Source organism: Cynocephalus volans, chromosome 6, assembly GCF_027409185.1.
Source record: "Cynocephalus volans isolate mCynVol1 chromosome 6, mCynVol1.pri, whole genome shotgun sequence".
Taxonomy (NCBI): domain Eukaryota; kingdom Metazoa; phylum Chordata; class Mammalia; order Dermoptera; family Cynocephalidae; genus Cynocephalus; species Cynocephalus volans.
The window spans coordinates 121,125,806-121,145,315 of NC_084465.1; the positions used below are offsets into that span (position 1 = coordinate 121,125,806).

General features: G+C 40.6%; 1 protein-coding gene across 2 annotated transcripts in view; it reads right to left on the reverse strand.

Annotated features, from left to right (window-relative positions):
- Positions 1–19,510, reverse strand: part of LARP4B (La ribonucleoprotein 4B) — a 101,934-nt gene that overhangs the window by 7,432 nt on the left and 74,992 nt on the right. For both annotated transcript variants that reach the window (XM_063099080.1, XM_063099079.1), the window contains 8 exons: positions 14,738–14,841; positions 10,385–10,495; positions 9,214–9,267; positions 8,922–9,131; positions 5,064–5,170; positions 4,392–4,643; positions 1,033–1,078; positions 100–264 (listed from right to left, as the gene is read on the reverse strand). In XM_063099080.1, coding sequence (XP_062955150.1) covers positions 100–264; positions 1,033–1,078; positions 4,392–4,643; positions 5,064–5,170; positions 8,922–9,131; positions 9,214–9,267; positions 10,385–10,495; positions 14,738–14,841 — 1,049 coding nt within the window. The remainder of the gene's footprint in view (positions 1–99; positions 265–1,032; positions 1,079–4,391; positions 4,644–5,063; positions 5,171–8,921; positions 9,132–9,213; positions 9,268–10,384; positions 10,496–14,737; positions 14,842–19,510) is intronic.

A 19,510-nucleotide genomic window follows, 5' to 3' on the forward strand; every position in this document is an offset into this window, starting at 1 on the left:
CTCCCTATGTATTAAAAAGAAAATAATGCATATATAAAGCTCAGCACAGAGCCTGGCACAAAATGTGCGCATGGTAAATGTTAGCAACTATTATCTTACCCTTTCTTTTGATGATCCTATTATCAAGCTAGACAGCCTGTTTTCAAACAAGTCCTCTGTCTTCAAATTGCCTGCAGCTCCAGGTAGTGGGGGGAAGTTGGACAGCCCCAGCTCGAAGCTTGGTGATGGAGGCTTTGGGGGCGTTGGAGACTGAGTCTGGCTGCTCTGCAACAGAACGACACCCCATAAAGTCACTCAGTGTGGAAAGAGAAAGCCCAAGAGAAGTAGAGAACCTCCTCATTTCCGCGTCTGTCTGAAACACATCTGCAGACAAACAAGCACAGATAACTCAGCCATGCAGATGCTTCATCACCCAACAAAGGTCATTTAGGAGGCAACTTCAGTCACTGAACAGCAGAGCTGAAATCTCACAACGAAGGCTGGCCCAGACTAATGCTGTCTCTCTGAGTGCCCTGACTGACACACAACTGAAACGAAGATGACCATGTCTCACGTACTTACCGCTAACATGAACTTACTACTTATTGTTGGGCTTGTCCTGTCTGTACTGGGTGTGTGTTAAACTGTTTGGAATGAAAAATACTGAGGAACAAATTCCTACACAGGAGGAGCCTATTCTGCTTGCCAAAAACTGATGGCTCCAGTTATTTTAAATTCTACAATATAGTTATCCATGGAGCAGAACTCATCTGGACACCTGCATGTAGACTACAGTATGTGCAAGAGTGAGCTGTTAGAGGCACCTACCCATGGCACACAAGTCTATGTGCTATGGACTAACACTCAGGAAACTGGACAGCAACTGACATTTCTAAAAACTCCACCATCTCCTCCTTACATAGTGAGTATTACTTTTTAAGTCTTTCGAAAGGTTCCTTCAAGGCTTAACCTTAATCCACTTAATTAAATCTCACATTTGTTTAGCATGGATTCAAGCACCTTGTGAAAATGACACATGCTGAATGTACTCACTGTGAACTTCTCCTCCCTTTTCTTCCGATAGCCAAAGGAATTCTTCCTAGAGTAGAAAGCAAAGATTTATTTTTACCCCACGTGGAAAATTCTTCAATTAAGTCTTTATCACTTTGTAATCTTTCAAGAAATTTTGATTTTAAAATCCCAACCTTAAGTATAAGCAAAACAAGAACAAAAAGTTTATAGTAAATGATTAAAACTCATGTCCAGATAGGTAAATAAAAGGAATAAAAACCATTTACTAAAAGAATTTACCTCGTGGCTACTTAGAATTTTTACTAAGATATGAATACTTGAACATCCATTTAGTTGCACTGACAAGATGTATAAGATCTGATACTGAACTACATGGGTGACTTCTTAAAAATGGTAGTGAAAATTTATCAAATACGTATCTATGTATCAAAATCCCAATGACTCCAAATGATCCGTTCCTCCTCCCTGCCTCCCTCACAGCCTTCACTCCACGGCGTCACGGTTTCCCCAACCAAGAAACCATACAGGATCTCTAACCCCATGCACTTTCCAGGCCTCCCTGCCAGCCTGACAAACAGTGCCTTATCACAATCAGACCTTGGCGGGCAGCAGGCCCCGGCACGCCCTGTGGTCTGTAACTGCAATAAATGAGCATTTATTAAGCGGTAGCCTCACGTCAGCCCCAAGGATACTGAGACAGACAAGACATTTCCATTGCCCTAGACAGGCTTACGTGGTCTAACAAGTCACATTAATTTCCATTTATAATTTTATTTTTTATTTATCCCTTTATCATTTCAACTGAACGCAAAGAATCCCCAAGGGCCTTGTATTATACAAGCTGGAAAGGTGCTTAGAAACAGTCTTGACTAATTTTTTTACTTATGGAAAACCAAGAAGCAGTCTTGCTGAAGATGGCATAACTAACTAGAATGACAACCTTAGGCCCCTCAAGTTCTGTGCCAAATGGGATGCTCTGTGGACCCTCTGGCTAGCCCCTCTAGAAGAGGCACCACACACACCTTTAGGATTCTGAAGCAAAGCCAGGCTATGTCCAGTAGAAACTAAACGCCTGACTGTGGAACAAAAGTGATGACAGACTTGAACTGCCTGCTACGGGTGGGCATTATACCACAAAGCTGGGTAGGAACAACAGCAGCCACCGTCCTGCAGGGCTGTCCTCCTCACCCTCAGTCCACACTAACGGTCTCAAAGGAAGCTGGACTCAGGAAGAGTTCTATACCTGGACTATGGACGCTCATGCATGTACACATGATCTCAGCATCACACCCCAATAAGGAGTGCCCTGAAAACCAGTGGACAGAGTCCAAGTCCACTGCATCTGCACTTAGAACTGGGGGAAAGAACAGATCCACGTGGGCTCCTGAGCAGTGGGCCGTGCATCTGGCTGGACGAACTCCTCACAAAGAATAGGACTCCAAGCCTGTGACCAGGAGACCCAGCAGAAGGGACGTGGGGTGGACAGTGCAGATGTCTATGCTGTGAATGCTCTGGCAGAGCAGTCAGGGCCACGCAGGCCTCCACATGGGGTGCTTCTTGACCACAGTGCCCGGCAACAAGCCCCAGTGGTTCCAGCACAGTTTTGCCTTGCTGGACCAGGTGGATCTGCCTGACACAGGCCCTGTTAGCACCACCATCAGCAGACCTAACGAAAGGCTTCCTCTCTGTCACGGTGTTCCACCACAGCAGCAGCCCCAGGGCAGTTGGTGAAAGCGCTGGGAGGGCCCCGACTCGCGAGGGGCAGTATGTGGCCCGTTGGGGTCCCGGCACCATGGAAGAGAAATCACAGTCATGCCACAGAGTATGGGCATCCCATCCCCACAACTCTGCTGGTGGTTTGGATGTCTTAGACCCCAAAGAGCATGCTTTCACCATGTGACATAACAGTGGTTCCCAGAAAGGACTGAGACAGCCTGGCACTTGGGATTCATCATTCCATGAACATGGCTGGGGTGCCTTGTCGTGCTTTGGTCCAAAAGAAAAAGTTAATGAAAACAAAACAAACACTCCAGAATTAGGGGGAAGGGGGAGCATTAGGTGGGGAGGCCATCCCTCCAGCCTGCATGCTCGGTGCTGTGTCTGTCTGAACCCGGGTCCAGGTCTGCAGCCCCTCCCTCCACACTTCCAGGCTCTAAGAACCCAAATTCAGCTCTAAGTGGTGGCTGCTGCCCGAGTCAGCACCCTGCACTGCTCAGGGCTGCTCCTCGCCTTGTCAATCTCCAGTGCCTGTGCAACCAATTTCACACCACACTTTGTTACGACAGTTGCGTGGCTTGCTTTCCTGACCAATACACAGCCCAGTGCTAGGTCTACTAACCCATGCTGCCTTTGGCCACTCTGTCCTACAGTCTCACCAAGGCTTCCCAAATGTCGATTCAGTCACCACAGACAGGATTAGCTGCTTCTGGTTCTTCATTATGTTTAACTCTCAAGTTGCACTGAAATCACACAATGCACCAGGAAGAAACAGGAACCAGCATTTTTGGAGTTTCTGTATGTCAGACACTGTGCTGTATACTTTACATACAGAAAACTCAGATATTTTCACTTAAAGTGTTCAAGGTAAGTTTAAAAAGGAAGCTCTGGCAGGCTGCGTTGCTTGCTCACTATCTGACAGAGACAAGTCCTGACAGTCCTCTCACACTGACTCCTGAAAAGACCAGCTGGCCTGGTCAATACTGCAGAGGATGCAAAGCCCATGGCCTGCCTGCATCTCTCTGTCTCACTTCTTGAAGGGAGACATGAGTGAAAGAGGCAAGAGAGCAGCGGGAGGGAGCTTGCAGCAAGAAGCACGGTGCTTGGTAAGTACCCTAGGGGATGGCAGCAGACACCACAGCACCACGGGGGCTAGACTGCTCCCCAAGGATGTAGTATGTGGGCGACAGGCACCACTTCACAAAAACAGTTTCTGTTTATCAATGAACTTAGTAGGAATGAAATTTAAACGCTGGTCCACCTTGCTATCAAACTCCCTTGTCTGTCTACTAACCCCACAGCCAGCTGGAAGAGGAGCAGGGCTAGAGGCAGGGTGGAAAGGAGGAAAGGAGCTGGAGGGCCAGGGCCACCACCAAGCAGAGAATGCAGGCAGATACACCATGACTGCAACATGAGACAGCTCAGTTCATCTACGGCTCTCACTGAACAATCTCGTATTACAAAAAAGATGAAACCACTTAAGTCTCCGATCTGAAAGGAACCACTCACAGCAATTTACAAAACCTTTCATGTTTCAGCCTTCAATTTGATTTTCTGTATTTGAAAATAATTATAAAACATACCTAAATTAAAGGAATTAAAAAATATTAATAGCCTATGATTGGTCCATAGCATCTGTTCAACAAAACACACGAACAACTCACCTTCCTCTCCCTAAGCCAGGAGGGGAATCAAGGCTACCCGGCTCCACGCGCCCAGTTCCAGTCTCCCTCTTGGCATAAGATGAAGAGTTTTGTATTCGTGTTCTAGTTTGACCTGTCTGCCTTGCTTGCGGGCTCCGAACGCCATTGATTAATCGATCTGCAGTGAAGTTAAATATTGAAGGACTTTCTAATAGCCCAGGGCCTCTTTCTGTAGTAGGAATTGCATGTCGCAGATGAGATTTACTAGGATTCCTATAAAGAAAAGTTTGTTTGAGCTCAGTTATAAAACCATCAAGGCATTACATAATGAGCACGACAATGCAAAATATCTAAGCTAAAATCTGCTTTCTATTTAAAAAAATGTGAAAAATATTATTTAGAATAGTTAGGGTATACATATAGGACAATGCAAATCTATCAATGCGGTGATAAAATCCTGCTTCCCTGTTTTTAAGTCCAGATCCAAATTAAAAAGCCTCCCCGAAAGCCTCCTCTAAAGAGCTCTATCCTTGATGGAGGCAACTACAGCACAGCTTTTAGTGTTCATCTTGTGTGCTTCAAACAATGCTATCTCTAGGGAGCTTTACTAGTAGCCAAATGCATCTCTTGCTACAGACACTGGAGCAGGAGTCACGGGAAGCACAGATGGACGTGAGCTGCTGTGGAACTTGCCTGCTTCTCGGTGGATACTGCCTGAGTGAAGTCAGAGGAGATGCTGCAGGTTTGAAGGCTGGAGATGTAAACCCATTTATAAATCCAGTATTTGGAAATGGAGTTACCTAGGTTCATTAAAAAACAAATAAGTAAACAAACCATAAAACAGACTTCAATTTGGTTAATACTATTGTATCTGTGGTAAACTAGGTCATTTCCTGATCTTGTGAGAGAGATGGTATGTTCCATGTTATACCTAAAAATAATTGTAAGTTGAGAAAAGCATTTTATAAGATTATTATTAATTTCTAATATTTATTGAGCATACACAATGTCCAGGCTGGTGCTAAGAACTTTTTCTGCATCACCTCAATTAATCCTTATAGCAATCCAACGAGGATGACAATTTATACAAGCAGAGACTGACACTAAGAAACCTTTTCAGATTATGTGGGTTCCTGAACACAGGTGTGGTGACTCTTAACACATTTGTCTGAAAAGTCCAAATGTTGAACCTAAATGGTTACTAATAATACTACCCCCATTGTTGGCAAGAAGTAAATGATAATTCTTTATTCCTGATTACTTTAATAAAATTCATCAAAGTTCTCAATCTTAGGAACAGTTATACAGATGCTCCTCAACTTAATGATGGGTTATGTCTCTATAAACCCATTGTAAGTTGAAAATACCATTAAGTCAAGAACACGCTTAACACACCTAACCTATTAAACACTATAGCTTAATCTAGCCTACCTTAAAAGTGCTCAGAACACTTACATTGGCCTACCTTGGGCAAAACCACCCAACACAAGTTTGTTCTATAACAGAGTGTTGAACATCTCGTGTGGTTTATTGAATCCTGTACTGAAAGTGAGAAACAGAATAGTTGTGTGGGCACTGGATGTACATTTTCTACTAAAAGTGATCACTTTCGCAACATCGTAAAGTCAAAATACCGTAAGTTGAACCACCCTAAACTGAGACTGTCTGTATGCCTGCTGCTGCTAACGCAATCACTTCACCATCAGATTTGCCGAGATGCCGTTTCCTAACCTTACCCCCATGCAAGTCTTGCTCTGAAGAGTAGAATATTTTCAGATCATAAATAATTGTTTCCTAAGTCATAATTTAAGGTAATACGTGTACCGAATATATTGATGTAAGAGTCACAAAAAATTAGAAAGGGCCATAGAGCCCTTAAAAAATATAATCCTAAATTGTAAGTTAAAAGTATTAAGCACAGAATTTTAAATACCTGCCAACTATTTTTAAAATCTAGACACATACAAAAATAAGATAAAATTTAGTGTTCAAACAGTTCTTTTTAACTAACTTTTTGGCTTCCAGACATGTGGTTTCTGTATAAAGGACGTTCCTTCAAGGACAATTAACTCCTCGGAGCCTTCCAGTCCTAAATTTTTACTAATTAACAAAGATACATATAGGCCCCTCCTTGTTTGAAAAACAAGGGAAATAAATTGGGGGGTGGGGGGGGAGCAGGGAAGCAAGGAAGCAGGGAATTCTCCTTAACTAGAGCTACCTGGAAGGTATAATAGAAAAAGAATACTAGATGTCTCATAGGCCCAAAATAAAATCATTCCCTGATTTTAAAAAAATGTATAAAGCAACAAAAGGGAACACTTAAAACTCTAACTCACTCACTACTTAAGAAACTTTAGTTTGCAAGAATCACACTATTTAAAAATGTATCACACCACAAGAGTCATTAATTCAGACCTAGGTTTTAGAGATTGTAAACCATGGCTTTTTACATATGTAATTTTACACCAGAACTCTGGTATTTGAGTAATCTTGCTCAAGAGTTTAAAAATAAAATTGGTTATTATCACAATAACTTAATATCTTAAATTCCTGGGAATTAACAGGCACTATCACTTCACTCTTTCAAAGCAACACAGTATGTTTTAGAACAAGTACGAGGGCCCTGACGGAGGGACCTGACTTTGCAGAGCAGACCAGGTCCACATGGCTGTTACCAAGGTAAACCCAAGTTGTTCCCAAGGTTCTGTCCAGACAGGGAGGAATATGACCAGAGACCCGGGAGAAGTGACCCAACTTCAGGAGAACTAGACTGGGCAGGCTCAGCATGTTTCAACAGCAGGTGTCTAAGGACCCTCACTCCTCTAAGGTTCTCCTGTGATGTATTTTTGAAAAAGGAATTACATAGGACACAGTAGTATTTCAAAAAAGTAATACAGGGCCGACCCCGTGGCGTACTCGGGAGAGTGTGGCGCTGGGATCTCAGCGACGCTCCCGCCGCAGGTTCGGATCCTATATAGGAATGGCCGGTGCACTAACTGGCTGAGTACCGGTCACGAAAAAGACAAAAAAAAAAAAGAAAAAAAAAAAAGTAATACATTTTCTTACTGCTAGAATTCACTTAAAAGAGACAGAAATATCTGAATTTTAGTCACTTGTGTGCCAAACATTCTCTGCTGCAGTGGCTCCAGATTTTGGTCGGTATGGGCCTGAGAACCTCTGCTAGCTCATGCTCCTGTCCCTGCCTGTCCTTCACACAGCCACTGAGCTGTTTTCTAAATGGAGTATGACTCACTTTTCTGCTTAGGAGCCTTAGATGACTTTCCACAGCGATTCCTGCCTCAGGATACCCGTTAAGAACCTTTGTGGCTTGGCTCTGATCACTCCCAGCTTGCTCCCCAGCTCTCCATGTTAGCTCAGAAACACGCACTAACCCACACCACCATGCACTTCTGTGCATGCTATGTGTTCTCATGAACGTTCCTTCTCTTTGACTCCTCCTGATAATCCCCACACTTAACCTGAAAGGCTCAAATTTAGACAATGACATGACACCTGAGAATCCCCCTCATTACGTTTGACGGTGCATTTGTCTACTTTTGCAATCACCATCTGCTTGACATATTTGTCTTTTCCAGCCTCAGTTTTTTCATGGACATTACCTTTACTTTCTCGTGTAAAACAGGTGCCAGCAGTCCAAGTTTAATCAGCGCTTCTCTCAAGTTCTCCTGCCTGTGAGCAGTGCCATCCATCCCTGTGCAGCAGGCTGCCTGCGCCTACAGCCACATCCTGGTCGTGAACTCTTCTCAGAGGTACTTGTTCAGTCTCTGCTTTCTGACCATAACCTTCTGTGCACCCTACCTTCCATCTCTCTTGTTCCAACAGAACCTGTGTGGCTGAATCGAGCAACCTCCAGCCCAACTTCTCCTGTTTACCTGAACCTCAGCTGCAAGGACACTTGTCAGCACACCGCAGGCTCTCCTGCACCCACACTATCAAACTCACGCACCGCCCAGCCAGGACCCCGCCGATCTTTCTAGCATCTACACAGTACAGCTGCAGAGAAAACAACTGGACACATCACAAATATACACATTCTGACAACAGGAAAAAACCTGTGAAAGTTGATCATACCAGCTGACCCTACAGTGGGTGTGAGAGGTGGTGAAAGAAAGCCGTGAGACAGCAGGCCTTCTGCTTGGCCCAGCCACGAGACACCTGCTCTCCTTAACAAGTCTCCCCTTACACCTCCCTTTGTGCTCAGAAGGACACCAGTTCCTCCAGAGCTCTTACTGCACGCTGCTTCTTCCTAGGGACTGCACAGCCTAGGAAAGGAAGTACTGGGCTGGAGGGGAGATGAACAGGGTGAGGATCACGTTCACGGTATTTCTGAGCTGTTGATGGACATACCTCCGTTTTTACTTCCCAAATAAATCTAAAATCCAGTACATAACATGAAGGTGTTTTACTATAGCAAACTGCATGTACAGCTGGCTCCCCTATTAGACTAGGATTTTAATCCTTCAAAGTACCTAGCACAGTATCTGCAATACAGATTTCCGTTAAGTAAATCCCAAGTAAAAAAGGACTCACCAAGGGTGGATCAAGATAGCTATGCGTTGCTGACCACGTCTGGGGGGTGATCAGGCTGTACAGAGGAAACTGCTGTTGAGGACTGTATACTGGAGGTAAATAAAAAGATGTCGTGTAACGCTGCTGTGTATAAAGGTTCACATCCAGAGGTCTAAATCCATTCTTTGGCAAAAACGTGTTTATAGCTATTGCCTTTGCCTTTATCCGAGCCTGTTTGAAGACAAGTTTGTATCAGAATACTTAAGAACATCAATTTGCAAATGAAGAAAGTATAACCAATGGCCTTGCTTACCTTAATTGGCTTTCCTTGAAAAGTTTTGACTTCCTCTCGAAGGTATTTGTAAGCCTAAGAGCAAAATCATCCAAAATACTATTCAGTTAATTTTATAAATAAGAGGAACTGATAGTTAATTCAATAGCTTAAATGAGGACTCTATAGTTACCAGATGGTGAACAGGACCTAGAACAGTGATTCTTCACCCAATTTGGTTCACAGATCCCTTAAAATAACCTAGTAGGAGCTATGGAACCTCTACCCAAAATTCTCACAAATAAGATGTGTACACAATTTTGTAAGTATTAACAGATAACATAAAAAGTCTCCCAAAGACCACAGGCCAAGAATCCTGACCTAGGGAAAACAATAAACACTGAGTTCCTAGTATTAACCCCAATTTGAAAGGAAGTGCTAGATAGAAAGGGAGAAGATTAGGATCACCACATTTGTAAATCGTTATTTATACAGCTTCTTGTTCTTCTCTAGATTAGATCTACTCTAAATGCTCTAGGAAATGCAGACAGCTCTGCACCCTGACTCAGCCCCATCTGATACACTCAAGCGTGCATCAGTGGAGCCCTACACAGACAGGATGGCTCATCCCCCAGTCTCCCTTATACCCCCCTTCCTTCCAATTAAAACCCATCTTTGAGGTTTTTGTGTTTTCTCTTCTGAACCCCTGGTAGCACTTACACCATTTAATACTTTATAACACAATGGCACTCCTTTATATGTGTTAATCTGTTTCCTCCAAACAAGATGCTTCCTTTAAGGGCAAGGAAACTAATTTAACTCCTTACGTCTCCTCACAGAGCTCACTTCTCAATACCTCTATGAATGTCCTGCAGCTCACAATGATGCCTACTGAAAGGTTATGGCTGAGTTCAAAGTTCCCCAAAACAGTTTGCCAAGAGTAAAACCTTTCCGGCCTAGATATGAGAACAAAATTGATTTTTCTAGTCTGCCTATTTTACAATGTCCTCAGAAAGCAATGTCATATATTGCTACGAAAACTGTCTACACAAAAACATGCGTGTAAGTTTTTATGACAACTTCCTTCTGCACTTATCTTAAAACTTAACACTACGGTAAGACAGAAATTTCAATGCCAGGTTTAGTCCCAGTGTGTACTAATACTGAATATGGATAAGCCACGTACTTCACAGGGGTGGTGGAAAGAACTCACCTGCTGTGCATCAGCTTCCGTTTCAAATGTAATAAACCAGTTGTCATTGTAGGCAAATTCACAGTTTATGAATCTTGGTAAATTGTCTCCTGTAAATAGTGCCTCTACTTCCTACAGGGAAAAGGGAGGCCAGAATTAACTCTTGACTACACCACTTTTTCTTCTCACCGAAGTAAAAGCATACATCCTCTCAAGGACATACCCTTTCACAGTCCAGTACTCTGATGCCTTGTGACCCTCTCTCTCAACCGAGGCTTAGGGCTCAGCAGGGCTTCCACATCAGATCACTAAGCTCAGGAGAACAATTATGCATGAACCACATTAATGCAAAAAATATAGTATTTTACCATGAGGCTGATAACTACACAGCTTTAAAAAAAAAAGATAATTTAATAAATAAAAAAATTAGCTGGACTTTTGCTTTCAGCCAAGGTGGACGAGATTTACCCTCTCACATGACACAATTAAAAACAAAAGACAAGATACGTGAAATAATGGTTTTCAGAGCCTGACGTGAGGCAGTACAGGAAATCAATACCCAGGGGATGTGAACAAGGAAAGCCCTGCAGGTGCCAAGCTCATGACTAGAATTTCCAGTCATGGGGCCAGTAGGCCCTGGAGCTTGGGGAGGGACCTCCCCAGGTCTTCAGCCTGAAATGCCTAGAGGAATAACCCCAGAGAAGGCTCACCGGGAGGCGAGTAGTGTGTGTTCCACCAGCCAGAGAGGAAGACCCTCCTGCATTAAAAGACAGCAGGTGGTGTACCACGAAAGGCACGGCCTCAGCAATGGGGAAAAATGAGCCTAGAGTAAAGGCTGCTCTGATTCTGCCTTAAGGATCAAACTCTTTTAGGTAATGTAACTGCATCTCAAGACAAAGCTCAAGAATATATATAAGAATACAAAAATACTCCGTAACCAGTGAAGTAAGCTCAAAATAGCTGGTGTCCACTCAAAAATTACCAAGCAAGCATGCAAAGACAAACCACTCAAATTAGATCTAGATATGATACAGATGACAGAATCAGTAGACAAAAACATTAAAATAGTTACTGGGTATATGTTCCATATGCTCCAAAAAGTGAAGACTGAGCATATTAAATAGAAATGTGGGCAATCTGGGGGGCGGGGGAAGACCCAAATTATTGAACTTCTGGAAATGAAAAAATATGTCAGAAATAAAAAATAAACTGAACAGAATTACCAGGTAGTTAGACACTTTCTGAACAAAAAGACAGATGGAAGAAAAGAGAAAACATTGGAAAACATAATGGCTCAACGAACTTCAAGTGCAGGAAACTTGGAAGCAACACCAAGGCATCCTGCAAACAAACTGCTCAAACCAGCAGCAATGTCCACGTAGCGGCCAGGAGGAGAAGAGGGAAGACAGAGCATCAGAATTATCACCAGAGCCAACATGGAAGACTGTCAGTCTCTTTAAAAGGAGACTGAGTTGCTTAAAGCAAACATAGCAACAATATGTTGTGGGTTACGATTAAGCAGAATTAAAATGTGTGACAACAGCACAAAGGCACAATGGAAGAAATACGGCTTACGCTGATTATAAACACACTGACAAGTTAAAGATACCAACTGTAAACCCTAACGCAACCTCTTTCCAAAAAAAAAAAAAAAAAGTTATACATAATAAGCCAAAAAGGGAGATGAAAATACTCATTGAACTAAAAAACGGGGGGCAGGAGGAAAAAACAAAGAAAAGACACGAATAGAAAAACAGCAAGATGGTAAATTTAAACCCAACCACATCATTAATCACTTACACATAAACGGGCTACACCCTCAATTAAAAGGCAGAAATTTTCAGACTGAATAAGAAAAACAAGACCCAACTAATGCTTACAAGAAACCCACTTTACATATAAAGACACAAATGTCTTAAAGTAAAAGGATGGAAAAGACATACACTAACTTTAATACAGGAAAGCTGGAGTGGATCTATTCATACCAGACAAAACAGATTTCAGAGGGAAAATAGTCCCAGGGAAAAACAGGGCCATATCATAAAAAATGATTAGCCAGTTACACTTCAAAAAGTACTAAAGGAGTTTAATCAACCAATGAATGACAGAAATTGTTCCCAGGGATTCCCATGCTGGTTTGTCGTCTAATCTCTGGCAATTTGCTCACTGGCTAAAGGAAGAAACAACCACGTCAATGCAAAAGTCACGCTTGACTACTGATGAGTTAATACTACAACTTCTAAACTCAACCAGGAAACAATAACAACAAACAAAAAAACTCTTCAACCAGTAATACCTCAATCCACCAGATAACCAGTCTACTAGTGGAAAGAATGGTTTATTCCTCTGCCTCTGGGAAAATCCTACCTAAACTATCATTAAGAAAATCAGAATCTATATTTAAAATTTTCTAGTCACTGACAAGTACCTAGGTACATTTAAAGAAGACAGAATTTTCAGGAAACGCCTGGATTACACTTCGAAGCCCCAGTAGAAGAGCTTTATATTACAGAGAGTCCTTGGGACTTTCTTTTCCTTATATTCTTATTCAGACTGCTTTGGAATAATTTTCCTTCCTCCATTTTTCGAATTTTAGTTTATCATAGGGTTTCCTCTAAATCTTCTCTCAAGACTTTCATCGTTCAGATTTTACAATGAATAATATAAATATACCAAGATCAATGTCTACAGCTAAATGTGGAAAATTTGACTTGCTTGTACTTCTTACAAATATTTCAAGTCTTGAAAACTAGGATCTATGTTTTAAAATTGAGTTAATAATAAAGACATCAGATTAATAATAAGAAATATGTTGGTCCTTCATATTCAGAACATCAATAAAAATATAAGGGAAAAAATACAATTCTGATTTCTTTTTCTCCATATATTACAATACAGAACTAGAAAAAATAGGGAGGGAAAGGAAGATAAATAGGTAGAGTACAGAGGATTTTTAGGGCAACAGAACTGTTTTGTATGGTACTGTAACAGTGAATATAGGACATTACACATTTGGCAAGACCCATAGAACTATACAATACAAAGAGCGAACCCTACCGTAAAATGTAAAATGCAGTTAATAATAACAGATCTGTGCTGATTCATCGTTGGAATAAACGTACACTCTAATGTAACATGTCAACAATAGGAGACACTGCATATGGAAGGGGAGTATGGGAACTATCTATTTTCTGCTCAATTTCTCTGTATAACTAAAACTGCTGTAAAATAATAAAATAAAATAAATAAATAAAAATAAATAAAATAAAATAGCACTAGTAAAAATAGCCTTTGTTGAACAGAAAATAAAACTTGCTAAGCAAGCGGTATAGTTTCTCACCCTAGGTGTGGGACGTGGCTGGGACCCTCACCTTTGTTACAGTTTTCAAGTGTTCTCCCTCACCAACCCTCACTACATGAACCCAGCAGGATGGAAAAGCTAAAATCTTGAAAGCACGAATAGAAATATCTATTTCCTTCACAAATAAGGTGTTTAAAAAGTTATGTAGCACAAATGACTTGGCTTCAATTACGTAAGAAGCCAAGACAAGCTTGCTGGGGTTCTCCAAGAGTCCCCAAAGCAGGTAGATGCTGCACGGTGAGGTGGCCAATAACAGATGTGACGGGCGGGGTTCTGAGCACCCACCGGGCAGACGTTTCCTCACTATCTCAAGGCAAAGCATCAGGGTGGTTATGTACACGCAACTCAGTTTAAATGTCTGGACAAGTAACAGAGATTACAGCAATGCAATAGACTGTTTCTCATTATTCTTAAACTATCAAATACTGTGGTCCCCTAAAAGTACTGTCCAAAGTTACTAGTTCTCTAAGGATGATCTCTAGAACCCATCTGCATACACAAAAGATGATTTTGTCTTTCTTAACTCTAAACCCATGTGTAATGACGATGCAAAATCGCTGGTGAGTACAAGAGTGGGCATGGTAGTGTGGAAGTATGCTGATGCTCAGGAGTTCTTGATGCACTTGCCATAAAAATATGTGCCTTGAAAAGTTATTTATCATAAAAATGCTCTTTATTTTAATCTGTATGTTTATTATGGCTATTTTTAAATGAATAAATATTTAAACTTTTTCTCATTTTTAATTTCTAAATACCAAAATACACACACCCTCACTACAGTTTTTAATGTAAAATGTGTAAAGGAGTCTTGAGACCAAAGTGTTTGAGAATCAATCCCTTCTACAAGTGAACCACCCAGCAATGACCAGAGTACGTACATCCTGGGAAAATAGCGCTACTGTAAGCATTTATTCTTAAAAACACACCCTCCAAAAACCACAGAAGTAAAAAAAGTCAAAACCAACAAAAACCCTCAGGAAATGTCCAAGTACCCTTCAGAGAAGGTCACTTACTTCCACAGGGGTAGACTCAGGTATCTCCCGCAGTATTACTATGCAACGGTTTTGATTTGGCCTTACTTTTTCTCCCTTTTCATCCACTTGGACTAAAGGTAAAGCTATAAAGAGAAGAAAAATCAATGGTAAAACACAAATATTGAAACATGATAATTCCAACGTAATGCATTACATGAGACAGTCATCCTTCGGCATCCTTAGGGGATTGGTTCTAGGATCCTCATGGATACCAAAATCCACAGATGCTCAAGTCTCTGATATAAAATGGTGCAGTATTTGCATACAACCTACGCACATCTTCCCATATACTTCAAATCACCTCTAGATTACTTGTAATGCCCAATGCAATGGAAATGCTTTATAAATAGCTGTATACTGTATTTTTAAAAATTTATACATATGTATATATTTATTGTTGTATACTTATTTTTTATGGTTTTTTCCCCCACCAAATATCTTTGACTCGCAGTTGGGTGAACTGCAGATGAAGAACCCAGGGACATGGAGGGTTGCTATATCACTAAACAAATTAAAGAAACCTGTATGAAATGGGCAAACGATTGCAAGTTTGGGTAGTCTAACACAGACTATCAAACAGTTCTAAACCAATCTCACATGTTAATTTTTTCAGAACTAAGGAACATGAAAACTTAAAAAGTCCTGCAAGAGCCATAATACATGTAACACTATAAAACAAAGGTTCTAAACAGCTCAAATACTAAAAGCAGATTAAAATACAGGGTTAAGGACTTTCTCCTTTCAACAAGTCCCTAAAATAAAAGAACTGTGTCTTACTGTAACTGTATTTTCTAGTAGTTCTAGGACTCACACGAGGCTTCGTGTGCCCTACCTTCCCCGCACACTTCACACAAACACAGCACGATGTCAAAACAAGGATGCCCATGTTGGTACAGAACTGCCAACTCAGGAAGAGGCCTAATTCAGACTCCACCAATTTCTATGTGCACTCCCTTCTTAAGTCTGTGTTTTGGTGTCACTTCTATGAAATTATGTTCTGTGTAGACTGAGTCACAGTATGTCACGATCACAACTGCCGCAAAGACAGTCACCAATGTCAGAAATGAAAGTGGTAATGTCATTACGGGTTCTACCAATATTAAAAGCATAACAAATAAACGTTATGAAAAATTTTACAGTAACAAATCTGACAGCTTACATGAAACAAACATTCCTTAACAGACACAAACTACAAAAGCTAACTCTAGAAGAAACAGCTGAAACAGAACTGAATCTATGAGATGAATGGAATTTGAAATTAAAAATCTTCCCATAAAGAAAACTAAAAGCCCACAGGGTTTCATGGGAGAATTCTATCAAACGTGTAAATAAAAAATAACATCAATTCCATAGTACAAACTATTCCAGAAAATTATAAAGGAGAGAATTCTTTCTATTGAAACCAGCAATTCTCTGACACCTAAACTGAACAAAGACATTACAAAAAAAGAAACTACAGTCCAATATCCCTCATGAACATAGATGCAAAAAGTCTTAACCAAATTTTGGCAAACTGAATCCAACAATATATAAAAATGGTGATAAATCACAAGAAGTGGAGATTATTTCAGCAATGCAAGGTTGGTTTGCCAACTGCAATCAAGCACTCTAATTATATGAATGGTTTAAAAAAACAAAAAAAACCCACAATCATCTGAGATGCAGAAAAGGTATTTGACAATCCAACATTCATTCCTGATAAAAATTTTCAGCAAACTAGAAACAGAAGGGAACCTCCTTAACCTGATAAATGTCACCTATGAAAAACATTATATGAGCATTATATGTAATGATGGCGGACTGAATGCTTTCCCCCAAGACCAGCAACATAGCAAGGACGTCTGCCTTCTCCACCTCTATACATACTATACTGGAGTTCTACATAGCATAATAATGCAAGAAATAGAAGTTAAAGACACCCAGATCGGGTATAAAGAGGCAAAACTTTTTATTCACAGACAAGTTAATCTATGTATAAAATCTGATACAATTTTCATAAAAAAGTAGAATTGACTTTAGCAAGGTGTTATTACACAAGATTAATATACAAATTGAATTTTATTTCTATATACTACTGCCAAAAAATTAGAAATTGAAATAATAAATCATTTAGCATAAAAAAATGAAATAGTTATAAATCTGATATAAAAACATGGAAAACATGTGCAATGAGAACTGAAAAATACTGCTGAGAGAACATTTTTAAAAACCTAAAGACAGATAGTCCCCAACTTAGGATGGCTCAACTTAACAATTTTTTGACTTCAGAATGGTGCAGATGCGATACACATTCATTAGCAACCGTTCTGAGTACCCAGTCAACCATTCTGTTTTTTGCTCTCAGTACAGTGTTCAATAAGTTATGTGCATGATTCAATACTCTATTGTAAAGCAGGCTTTGTGTTAGATGATTTTGCCCATCCGTAAGCTAAGGTTAGGGTTCTGAGCGTGTTTAAGGTAGGCTAGGCTAAGCCATGATGCCTGGTAGGTTAGGTATTAAATGCATTTTCAATTTAGGATAGGTTTACTGGGAAGTAAGCCCTATTATAAGTTGAGAAACATCTGTGAATGAAGAGATATTCTGTGTTCACAGATGGGAAAACTCAGTATTGGTAAGGTGTCAATTCACCTCAAGTGGATTTATAGAATCAGTTCAATCCCAATAAAAGTCCCCACAGGACTTTTTGAAAAATGGTAATGTTAATTCTAAAATTCATATAGAAATGAAAAGCATTTAGAAGAACCAAAACAAAGCTTAAGATTTTGTACATACCATAACTTTACAAAAAGTTATTGTAATCAAGACACTGTAGTACCTGCATCAAACAAACAAGTGAATCAGCGAAACAGCACACTGGTCCAGAGACAAACCCACAGGTGTGTGGAAGAGGGCTGTGAGAACGGCCCCAGAGCAGTGCAATGGGAAAAGGGGAGTCTTCACCCAACGCTGCCTGCAAGAGCCACCTGCAAAGTGACGCCTCACATGGCGTGCAGTAATCAGCTTACACCCAAAACTGCAAACTTCTAAAAGAAAACCTAGGAGAAAATCTTTGTAACCTCGGACAAAGATTTCAAGATCTATAAAAAAAAAATTTAATTAGACTATGTAAAATGTATAATTCTGCTTCTCAAAAGACAGTTAAGAGGAGAAAAAGAGAAGCCACTACTGGGAGGATATATTTGTAAATCGTTATCGGATAAGGACTTGCATGCAGAGTTTATATTAGGTTCACACACACGCACATTTCTGACAAAGTGACAATAGAACGAAGACAGCCTTTTCAACAAATGGTGCTAGAACAACTGGACAGCCACATGAGAAAAGAAATCTAGACAGAGACCTTATACTCCTCACAAAAATCAACTCAAAATGGATCACAGACCTACACGTAAAACGCAAAACAATAAAACTCCCAAGAGAACACAAGAGAAAACCTTGCTGACCTTGGGACAGGCAATGACTTTTTACATACACACCAAAGGTACAATCCATGAAAGAAAGAATTGATAAGCTGGAGTTCACTAAAGTTTAAAACTCTTGCTCTGTGAAAGATGATGTCAAGAGAATGAGAAGACTAGCCACAGATTGGGAGAAAATATTTGCAAAAGACACATCTGATAAAGGACTGTTAACTGAAACATACAGAGAACTCAAAACTCAACAGTAAGAAAACAGACAACATGAGTAAGAAATGCGCAAGGCTGGCCAGTCAACTCAGTTGGTTAGAGCACAGTCTTATAAATCAAGTCATGGGTTCGGATCCCAAACCGGCCAGTTGCCAAACAAAAACGGGCAAAATACCTGAACAGACACCACACCAAAGAAGATATACAGATGGCAAATAGGCACATAAAAAGATGCTCCACATCATATGATATTAGGGAAAAGCAAATTAAAGCAACAGTGTGATACCACTACACATCTATTAGAATGGCCAAGACCCAGAACACTGACGACACCAAATGCTGGTGAGGACGTGGAGCAACAAGGACCCTCATTCACTGCTGGTGGGAATACAGAATGGTACAGCCCCTGTGAAAGACAGTTTGGTGGTTTCATATAAAACTAATCATGTTATCACCATATGACCCAGCAATTGTGCTCCTTAGTATTTACCTAAGTAAGTTGAAAACTTAAGTGCACACAAAAATCTGCACTCGAATGTTTATAGCAGCTTTATTCTTAAATTGCCAAAACCTGGAAGCAACCAAGATGCCCTTCAGTAGGTGAATGGATAAATAAACTGTGGTCCATCCAGACAATAGAATATGATTCAGCACTAAAAAAAACCCCCAGATATCACCATACCAAAAAAATAAAAATAAAAATAAGAAATGAGCTATCAAACCATGAAAAGACATAGAGGACACAAATTTATATTACTACGTGAAAGAAGCCAATCTGAAAAGGCTGTATACTGAATGAGTCTAACTATATGACATTCTGGAAAGGGCAAAACTATGGAGACAGTGAAAAGATCGGTGGCTGCCAGGGGCTGGGGGAACGGAGGGGTGAACAGGTACAGCACGGAGGATTTTTATGGCAGTGAAACTACTTTGTATGATAACTACAGTGAAGGGTACATGTCATTATCCATTTGTCCAAACACAGAGTGCAGAACATCAAGAGCAAACCCTCATGTAAACTGTGGGCTTTGAGTGATAATGATGTGTCCATCTAGGTTTGCTGACTGTAACAAATGGACCCTCTGGTGGGGATGTTGATAGTGGGGCAGGCTGGGTATATGTGAA